This window comes from Perca flavescens, chromosome 15 (assembly GCF_004354835.1).
Source record: "Perca flavescens isolate YP-PL-M2 chromosome 15, PFLA_1.0, whole genome shotgun sequence".
NCBI lineage: Eukaryota > Metazoa > Chordata > Actinopteri > Perciformes > Percidae > Perca > Perca flavescens.
This window is the reverse complement of record NC_041345.1, coordinates 3,819,491-3,830,392: the sequence shown is the minus strand read 5'-3', so window position 1 is coordinate 3,830,392 and position 10,902 is coordinate 3,819,491. Positions and strand designations below refer to the sequence as shown.

The 10,902-nt window shown below is 40.9% G+C and overlaps 1 protein-coding gene across 1 annotated transcript; it reads right to left on the bottom strand.

The window, feature by feature from the left end:
- Positions 1 to 2,811: 2,811 nt before the first annotated feature.
- Positions 2,812 to 10,245, bottom strand: LOC114569709 (epithelial membrane protein 1). The gene is made up of 5 exons (XM_028599742.1): positions 10,095 to 10,245; positions 8,021 to 8,108; positions 6,777 to 6,885; positions 5,376 to 5,516; positions 2,812 to 4,273 (listed from the first exon to the last, which is right to left on the bottom strand). Exons 2-5 carry the CDS (start codon positions 8,096 to 8,098, stop codon positions 4,113 to 4,115), a joined length of 489 nt encoding a protein of 162 aa, XP_028455543.1. The 5' UTR covers positions 8,099 to 8,108; positions 10,095 to 10,245; the 3' UTR covers positions 2,812 to 4,112.
- Positions 10,246 to 10,902: the final 657 nt, after the last annotated feature.

The window sequence follows — 10,902 nt, the reverse complement described above, 5'->3', positions numbered from 1 at the left end:
AAGGCCTATCGACTGTAAAAGTGGTCAGGAATCTAATATTTCCCCAAAACATAGTTTAGTTCTGCTCGTATAACATGAGGCCGAATATTTCAAAATTCTTTTCAACTGTTTTAAGTTTTCAACAATATACAGATCAACAACCCTGCCCGACAGTTTCAATCAATACTCGGCCACAGAACGTGTTCATTGACAACGTCATCTGTCATGTAAAACAAGACTCACGTTATTTCCTTACTTTAATGTGATGATTCATGTTAAAAACATGTTTAACAAAAATAAATAAATTGCATTAATAGCCGTAAAGCATTATTGGCCATAACAAGAGAAAACCACGAGGGAACAACAACTTGACAACAGTAACAAGGTGTTATAGAAATAGAACTGCGCCTGCAGCTTCTGTAGCGGGTTATGAATTGATTATTTTAATCCATATATCTCATATAACGACATAATACAATACAGGCAGAGTAGCCACATACCTTACTGTTATCCTCTGGCGGTCCTACACAATTAAACTCAGCAGAAGAAGTGACCGGATACTTTAGCACTGGTTGAGTTGCTCATCCACGGAAGACTGATCCACAGGGCTATATCCATAGGGGCTATATCATCCACTCGCGAGGCAGAGGCAAAAGCACTAGCACCGGCGCTGGCCGCGCTAACCGCGCTAGCATCCTGCGGTGTCCGAGACAAAGATGTGCTCGGCGTTGTGGATCTCAGCTCTCCTTCATCTCCTGGTTGCAGCGATGACTCTGAGAACGTCCGTGCACATTTAAGGTACCTAAACGACGACTGTTGCAACCTTGTCCTTTACTGGAAATGATTTTCACACTCTCAGATCACTGGGAGCTAGCCTAGCCTAGCCTAGCATACCTACAAGCTACATCTGATCCGAACCTCACTGTCTGCTGAACTAGTGCAGAAACATAAAAATAGACATGACCAGTTTTTTTAAATTGTTTTTGAAAACTAAACATTTAGACAATTTTAGCACAAATTATGAGATTATTTTCCAATTTTTAATAATTCTTCACCAAATTATAATATATTAGCGTAATTAATTAATGTTTTTTGAGGAAATGTTTTGGGTGGGCCTGTTGATAACGCCGTGCCTGACTTGACAGTGAATAACTTTACATCTGAAGCGTTTAAAGACTCTATTTGTCCATTTGTCCACAACAATGTATAAAAGGCTCCATTACCTTGTACCTCACGTTATGGCTCCGTAGCAGACGCTTTTGTAAAAATAGGCTAATGATTGTGTCACATAGTAGAGGAATTACCGTATAGTACAGGATAAGCTTTCAGGCAGTTTCGACTTACATGAGCTGTTTAGGTTTAATTACTAACATTAACTAGCATTTTAGTTAGCAATAATTAGCCTGTGCCCATGTTATCTCCTTACACATACCTACACTCTCCGTCTCTGTAAGATTGGGAATGATTGAGATTTCTCTTAGCGCAGGCACCACAAGACTTACAACTTTCAGACACGCTGCTCACGTCACATTCTCTCAGTTGGAGGCTGCTCAGTAAAGCTGGCCATCACCGGAAAAGTGCTTCTAATAGCCTTCACTGGTCTCCGTCCAGAGCAACGGGGTCTATTGGTCCATTATATACTGTCTATGGTCATGTCATGTCACTCTTATGTAGATACCTTCAAGTAAAGTGTTACCGGAAAGTGTAACAACCATTGTTTTACAAACTGAACATACTGCTTTATAAACTGTATTATTTAGAAACAAATCTTACTAAAAGTATTTTCAATTGTCATAGTTTAAACTGCCAATATCTTCTTTTGGCTAATGCACATAATTGTAATAAATGTGATCATCAGACTGCTGGCTGTTTGAAACATTACACTGCTTTTTGTCTGCAAGTCTCAAATAAAAAAAAGAATCATTCTAATAAATTAGCCAATAGATCATAATTAAACACATTTACAACTATCCTTACTCCTAATCATGACAAATGAAAAAACTTCTTTTTTATAACTAGTTTTAATATTGAAAAAAATCCTTGTCACTGTCATTGATAACAGGGAAAGAAGAAATGCAAAATATAAAACAGCGTTAGACATACAGATGCATTATGGGAAACAGTACATATTTACATAGGCCTACTATATCTCACGCTTTAAGAGTCAAGGCAGTTGCCGTTCTGTCACACAGAGCTGACATTACTGGATTAACAGTCAGACAAGAGATGGGATCAGTAGGGGTGTGCAAAAAAATCGATTGTCATTCGAACTGCGATTCAAGCTCCACCGATTTAAAATCGATTCATAGAATTTCAAAAATCGATTCATATTTTTTATTTTTTTTTTGCATTTTTTTAATTGTACGTTTACTGCAATCACATGGGAAAAGTAACTACATTTACATACTGTGAATCGTTTTTAAAATCAAGAATCGTTTTTTAATCTAAAATCGATATTGAATCGAATCTTGAGCCTAAAAATCAATATCGAATCGTGACATTTTCTGAATTGTGCACCCCTAGTGATTAGTGGATTTAGGTAAAATGACAAGTTTGATACATACTCGGTTACTGGAACTTTCTAAAATCTCTAAAATATTGTGTTTGCTGCATTAAGAATGGACCGAAAAGAAAATTATGTTAAGTCCTAATACTTCTTTGGGGTTCATTACTCGGACATATTTGGAAGAAAAAAAGGAAAAAAAAGCTCTGTATTGTAGTGTGTGTATATATATATATAGTTCGTATACGATTTGGCTTTTCCACTTCCGCACTAACTCCAGTTTGATGTCTTCCTACTCACAAATAATTAAAAAACAAACTCACGCTGTATTATTTTACTGATTTTATATTTTAAGTCATCACATATTCTCATTAGAGACACACAAATCTGTAACAGCTGACATATGAATGTTTTTTTTTAAGACTTTAAACTTGCACAGCTTTGCCGATCGATGCCATCACATCGTAGTGACACTCTGTTTGATTAGCGGTGCATTAAAAGATGTTAAAACCAGAGCAGATACATGAAATAAAATCCATGAATAAAATAACAAGGAAAAAAAATAAAAAAATAAACTAAAATCATAAACTCTGCCCATTTTATCCAACACTAAATATCCATATGTAAATGTACATTACAAAAAAAAGGCCACAGATTTTACTCTTCAACCTGCTTTCGTTAAAATAGCAGAAATATTGATAGATCTTAATTTATCAGAGCATTTTATATCGTCAGGCAAAATCTGTTCAGTTAATAACAAAAATATTCTTAATCCTTGAAAATCCAGCCCAAACTCTGGGTTGAAAATACACTCAAATACAACTGTGATTGATTGAGCTTGCCTTTTACTGCCGAAATATCCCAAACACTCCGAAGGCTATGTTCACACTTGGCATCTTTTTTGAAAAAAAGAAGCTGGCAGCATTTTGGTTCCAAAAAGTGTGTGTGTCTTTTGTTGCTTTAACAACAGCTACTGCTAAAGTATCCTAGAGCGCTATGCTATGCTAACGTTAGATAAACAAAGTGGTGGAGCAAGCTAGAGAAAGAACAGAGAGAGAGGGAGCGGTACTACTGACATTAGATAAAACAAAGCGAGTTCCCTGTACAGGGAGCACCCGGTCATATCATATAACTCGCTGTGCTCCGATTCCATTTTTTCTTGGTCTGGCTACTCCACTTGTCATTGGTCGGCTGTCAAAAAAGCGTTTGACGTTTTTTTTTTTTTTTAGAAAAGTTCAACTTTTTTCAACCTCAAAAAGATGCCCTGCGCTGTAGAAAAAAAGTCAGCAGTGGTGTTTAAAAAAGCACTCAGGACTTTTTTGAAAACACGGTTTACTCCGTAGGATTCAAATGTAAAACAGACGTTGGCACCTTAAAAAAAGACGCCAAGAGTGAACATGGCCGAAAAGTGTGAAACCCTGACTATCTGACAGCAGACTCAATCAAACACTTGTACATATTTGAGAGGATCAACAGGTTCTATCTGTAGCTGAATATACACTAGCAGCGCAAATCTGGTATGGTATAAGCACTGTTTACACCATCTGTGACTAAAAACCAGATTTCAACTGAAAGAGTAGATCCAGCCAAAGGGTTTGGAGCTGGTTTGGAGCTAGCTCTAGTGTCCGTCTCACGCTGTCTTCTTGCGTAGCACAAAGTAAATGATGGAGGAGATGAACGTGATAGCGAAGGAGGTCCACGCCAGGATGTAGCAGTGACCATACCAGCCGGAACGCTCGTCGAGGTGAAAGCGGTCTGTGTAGATGGAGGCTGCGATCATGATGCACAGGCCTGGAGGAGAGGAGACAAGGACACATCAGTGAGGGGGTAGAGAAGGAGACAAATCAAGAGTTGTGAGGATACAGAGGGAAGAAAAGGAAGAAAGACAGGGTTTCCGCGGGGTCTTAAAAAGTCTAAAATTTCATTATGTAAATGTTTGGCCTTAAAGTCTTAAATTCGCTGATGTTTTGTGTAATAAGTCTAATAATTTTAAACCGGTCTTTATTTTCCGATGTCCATGCAACGCTACCTCTAATGCGCTCTTTTTTTTTTTTTTTTTTATCCCGTGGTGTCTTTTTTTGCTATTCCAAATATAATGTCGCTGTATTACGACTACAAATGAGACCAACATGCATATACTTATATTGCAGCCAATCAGCTTTCGTATTATTGGCGGTAGTCTCTTTCGGATTGTACCACAGACATACAGTGCTGCTCATGAGTTAAGGAACCCATGCTAAAGTTGACTATAAAGAGGAATTTAATCAAATTAAATTAAATCATCTTTTGGAAATTAATCTTAATGCCTTCATTAAAAAAAATTAGGAAAAATCCAACCTTTTAAGGACACCAATTTTCTTTGTGAATGAATAATGTATTGTAAATAAATAAATGTTCTTCCTTAAAATACAGGGGGAATAAATATACACACCCCTATGTTAAATTCCCATAGAGGCAGGCAGATTTTTATGTTTAAAGGCCAGTTATTTCATATATTTCCCTGTATTTTAAGGATGAACATTTATTTATTTACGATACATTATTCATTCACAAAGACAATGTGTGTCCTTAAAGGTTGGATTTTTCCTAATTTCTTTAATCAAGGCATTAAGATCAATTTCCAAAAGATGATTTTTGTATTCCTCTTTTTAGTCAACTATAGAATAACTCAAATGAGTATAAAACGTTATTATTCAGGTATGGGGAAGTGCAAGTTTAGCGATACTTGGCTTGAAAAAACTGTGTTTAGGGCTTAGTTGACGTTGTGATTAAAGGTCTTAAATTTCATTCATAATGGTCTTAAAAAGGTCTTAAAAATGACTTGGTGAAACCCGCAGAAACTCTGGAAAGAGGGAAGAGAGAGGGAAATAAACAACAAAACAAAGATACTGACAGGCGAGGAGCTGAAAGATGCCGGAGATGGTGAACCTCTGTCCTTTCTGGAGGGTGAAGAGCTGAGCCAGGAAGACAAAGATGCCCAGGCCCGAGAATATACACGCCAGCACTGAGCTGGCCTGCACTGCCTGGAGGTAATCTGCAGGGGGAGACATAGAGACCAACACAATGATGTGAAGTGATGGGATGTGATGTGATGTGATGTGATGGGGGAGGGGAGGATATCCTAAATATGTACTAAACATCATAATTGACACACCCAGGACATGCCGCAGTGACTCTGTATTTCTGTAAAAATCTGGTCAGACAGTTGCTCAATGGCAGTAATCTAACGTTCACACACCGCAAGGATTTTAAAACTCGCTGATCATGACGCCATGGAAAGACAAACGATAGCTTTGTATGTTTTGAAGGTCCAAAAGTTATATCAAAGTATTAGCAATACTACCGTGTACCCCATCACTATGCATCAACACACATAAGGCTCAGGAGATAAACACAAGTCATTACTTTCAGCTTTTGCTACACAATCTTGATCTCTTTGTTATATGGAAGCATCATTTTAGAGCTGTTCTTGTCTTAATTTGCAGTGCGAAAATAATAATTTGAATAACTGCAAACCCATTGTGTGTCCCCAATCCATCTACGTGCACATATTCTGGGTGGATGTCAGAAGAAATAAATACTATAAAATGAGATTCAAGCTACATGTTTGTACAAGATACCACTTTCATATCACTTGGAGGTTTGTTTTTAATTTAATGTGTAGAAAAAGGTTAAGTCAGGCACCAATCAGGATTGACAATATTTGAATCAAATCAGGTGTAATCAAATCTGACCAAACCACACCCACACAGGCCTGATAAAGCCATTTCTGAGAATAGGGTATGTAACATTGGTTGGGCTGAAAATGGCCCGGGTGCTGGTCTATGAGCACTAATGTAATGCAACCCTGTCAAATAGCCCCAGACTGAAACAAGAGGTTTTCTCCCTTATATGGTATGCTCATGAATATTTAGATAAGCTGCGTGCTGATTGGTTGGTTTACAACGAGCGATACCCACACAGGCCTGACAAAGCCATTTTTTGAGCATTTAACTCTCAATAAATGATACCAAAAGATATATTTTTTTCATTTTAATCTTGGTCATTGAAGCATAAATATTTAGTGTTTTAGAGAAATGCTTAAAAAGTTAAAGAAGACAGATTGTCAGGGCCTTTAATGAAATTCAATTATTATAGCCACTGGTGTAGCATTAAGGCAGCACAGTGAGTCAGAAAATCAATAAAACATTGTCGGCAAACGCTGACTGAGAACTAAATGTGACTTTGAGTGTTACAGTGTTGTACACATGGAAATAATTGCTTCTTTGCAGCGTGGCCGTTGTGTCTGGCTTACCCTCTGGGTAGAATGAACCTGTGGGAAGGGCGGTGTAGTTCCACACTCCGTTTTGAAGAATCCACCGGGCCCACACATCAGTGGACACAGTTTCAGTCACCCACCAGGCCTGAGGGGAAAGGGCAGAGCGACAGCATTTTACACCTGAGATCATGTTTATATATATATGGATATGGACAACCTTCCTACATGCAACACGGAAAATAAATGAATCAATAGAAGGAGAGAGAGAGAGAGAGAGAGTTAGAAATGTGGAGAATTCAAAGCAGGAGTGTGTGCACACAAAGCTGCAGAGCCAGCGTGTGTGTTCACCCTGTGTTCTGACATGTATTGAGGGGAAGCTGCAGGCAAAGGGACGACAATCAGACGGAGGAATGCACATCCGACTGTCACTGTGGCATTCCATGGCATTCTCTGGTATGCAACATTTAGACGACAACAGGCAAGAATCTGACATGTTTGTGTGTGTGTGTGTGTGTGTGTGTGTGTGTGTGTGTGTGTGTGTTTGTGTGTGTGGGCTTGTTTTACTATATTTGTGGGGTCCAAAAACCGGGGAATACAGTATACTTGTGGGGTCTGCACAGCCTTGTGGGGCCAAAATGCTGGACCCCACAAGGTTAAAGGGCTGTTTGAGGGTTAAGACTTGGTTATAGGATTAGGGTTAGAATTATGTTAAGATTAGGGTGAGGGTAAGGGTTAAGGTTAGGCATTTAGTTGTGATGGTTAAGGTTAGGGTAAGTGGCTGGGGAATGCATTATGTCAATGACGGTCCCCACAAAGACAGTGAAAGAAATGTGCGTGTGTGCGCGTGCGCACCGTCTGAATGCCACCTTGGCTGCAGTTTAATTGCACACACACAGATGCACTCGGCGACACTGGGTGGCGACACCGTGGCGTGGCCGGCCCATCTGTCACCCGGATATGTCAAACATGTGGCCCTGAGAAGACAGGCGGACCACTGACATACCGTACAAAAGGAATGGCGGCCTCGAGCGATGGCCGAGAGGCGAGCAGCCAACCACGTCTACGTCTTGACTCTTTGCTGTCTGTCAGCGTGCTCATAAGAGATGCTCATAACTCTTCAGCTCTGCCATTCTAACGCTCAAACTATGGGGAAGTTATGGATTACACAGGGGGGGACAATCATCCCTTGGGGCTGTGAGGAAGTGTTAGAGTGCCGCGCTGTGACAGGTGTGTCGTAATAAAATTCCCGGCATTTAAAAACCAAGCCAAGGTGTGCTTACATTGTCAATGGTGGCCACCAGGAGGAGGACGATGCCTATAATGTGAAGGAGAAAGATGCCAGCGAGGAGAATCAGCATGATGACGATGCTGCAGAGAGAGAGAGAGAGAGAGAGAGAGAGAGAGGCACACAAGAGGAAACTTGTTAAACCACTTTCCACTTTTTTATTATGCAGGATGAATATAACTGGAGGGCTAACTGTCACCCAAGCTAATAAAATAAACACGAAAGGCCACAAGGAGTAGTTTAGCAGCTACTATGAGCAGAAAGAATCAAATAGGCCTATGGCCAATAACAAAGGCTGCACGCTTCCTGCCGGGTTTCGGAAAGCCACCACACACACACACACACACACACACACACACACACACACACACACACACACACACACACACACACACACACACACACACAGTTCATATCATCATGAACACACTCGGAACAACAAAGCAAGGCCAAAACCTGGCATCCGCTCAGGGTGTGGCTTCACAACTTCTAATTACTTTGAGTTACAGCTACGCCACTCCGAGTGCAATGCCTGCAAATAGACGTCGGGATAATGTTCTTGTCGAGAGGGGGGGTGACACAAATGCAGGGAGGTGTCGTATATTTGTGCAGACAGATTCAATTTTCAATGAATTAAATTCAAATTGTATTCATAGTGTCAAATCATAACAGAAGTTATCTCAGGACACTTTACAGATAGAGTAGGTCTAGACCACTCTCTGCAACACACTCTCTGTATAGACCAGTACACAAAATCAGTTGGGAAACAGACTGTGAGAGAGAGAGTGTGCGTGTGTGTGTGTGTTAAGGAGGGAAACTGATGATGATGATGGCGAGTTTGGGCTTGTCTTGTGCTCGGAGAACCCTGCCTTAAAATAACTGTAGATAATACCTGCTATCCTAGCAGCCTAGCTGGCCCATCCCCTGGTTACACATTATTACACACACTATTACACATGTAAGCTAACAAACCTCTCCACTGTCCCACAGGCCCCTCTAGGCTACTGTAACTGCAATAGTTCTACCTCCCTGGTCCCTCCACAGGTGGGTGGGCCCTCACATATCACACGTTTAAACCCTTTTTGTTTTGTGCGTGACATTCTTAATAGTGTGTGAACTACTAGCGCTAACAGAGGAAGAGGCACATCTGGAATGTGCTGGTTCTTTCTACGGGGAAGGAGTGGTCAAGGGCTGGGTCCACACACACACACACACACACACACACACACACTCGCATGCTCGCCAGCTGACTCACACGCAACCACACACATACACAAACAACGGAGCAACCAAGGGTTTTTGTATAATTTCCACCTGAAGCTCTGAGAGCTCAAACGCAGACTTATGTTGTCTTCTGCTAGACGGGCGAACTTTAATGAACAACTTCTGGTCAGAAAATATAACAAGTTAAAAATAAAAAAAGCTCAGCAGTTGCATTGATATAAAACACGTTTGTAAAATACTTTGATCAGACGTCTCAAAAGTTCTTGCCTGACACAAGACGTGCAATCTGTTGCTGCTGGGATTTTTTAGATCTGGCCCGGCTTTGGCACATTTTCCTTTGCGCAAAAATGGAATACATGTGGCTAAGGCTACTCTAGGTTTGAGAATGCTAAACCCCCAAAAAAGCAAGCTGGAAAGTAGTCCTGTGTCTTTTAAAGAAAAGAAGAGAAAAAACAATATACATTCAAACAAGTGACTTTAGCACTGCTTCAGGAACCGGGCACATCTGGAAAGCTGCCTCACCTGGCCAGTTAAGGTGGAGTTACTGTAATTCAATAGCAAAGTTGCCTGTAAAGGTGAACAGGTATATACGGGAGGCGCACACACACACAGACAAAACACACACACACACACACACACACACACACACACACACATACACACTCTCACACTCACACACCTGCCTTTACCCTGTGCCTCATTTGTTTTTCTTAAATAAAAAAAATACTGAAACAAACCTGCAAAACTCCTATTAAAATACCACCGTTCTATCATTCTGAAGCATCTATAGAGAAATTAAACATACAGAGGGATTCAAAAAGCACAAGCAGTTACTAAAGACTTACTGTTTGAAGGCTGTGTGTCTCTCTTCAGGTCTAATTCCTTCTTCTCTCAAGATCACTAATTTCAGACTCGGAGTCTAAATGCACAAACACTAGGAACTACCCGTCCGCCCACTTTTACCCAGCCCTCTTTTTAAGTCCACACCCCAGACAAGCCTCTGCCTTGCTAGATCACATACCCCCTACTGTACTCTTTGCTCCATGTCCCACCCTCTTCTACTTTACACACAAGCAAAAGCTCCAGCCAGCCACTATTTCCACAACTTTTGTGGGCAGGCGATATTTATTTTCCCTTTGCGTTCGGTGTCTCACGTCTCTGTCACTCAGCCCCCGTGGTGGAGATTTTTTGTCAGGGAGGGCAGCTGATGACTCACTATGACACTAATGTTTGGGGGGAACTGGGGGGGGGAACTCCCATAACATTGAACACTATTGACAGTGATTGTCCACATGCTGCCATGGCGACAGACTGCAGCCCCGGCCTAATCCCAATCTCTCCGTTGCTGTTGTATATCACCAAACAGTCCGACTCGGGTAAACACAGCACATAATAAGCACAATCATGAGTGTAACGTTTCTTCGGAATCAACGCCCTCCTTTTTTTTTTTTCTCCGCTTTTGTGACAGAGGAAGGAGTTTCTGGATGAAGGAATGTTGTTGGTTCAGAGGAAGAAAGAGGTGGGGGCAAAATGAGAGCAAGTCCTAGCTTGAGTGAGCGAGACGGAGGGAAGAAGAGGGAGGGGATGGGAACGGAGGGGAGGAAGACAGGAAGGCAATGAGAGAGGAATTTAAAACAGGGTGTTAAAGAACAT

Excerpts from the sequence above, each read along its gene's own strand:
- LOC114569709 (XM_028599742.1), bottom strand. The coding sequence starts at position 8,098 with ATGCTGATTCTCCTCGCTGGCATCTTTCTCCTTCACATTATAGGCATC. Across the intron at positions 5,517-6,776 it reads AGGTTCATTCTACCCAGAGG|ATTACCTCCAGGCAGTGCAG; the intron begins GTAAGCCAGACA and ends CTCCCCCTGCAG. Across the intron at positions 4,274-5,375 it reads CATCTTTCAGCTCCTCGCCT|GCCTGTGCATCATGATCGCA; the intron begins GTCAGTATCTTT and ends CCTCTCCTCCAG.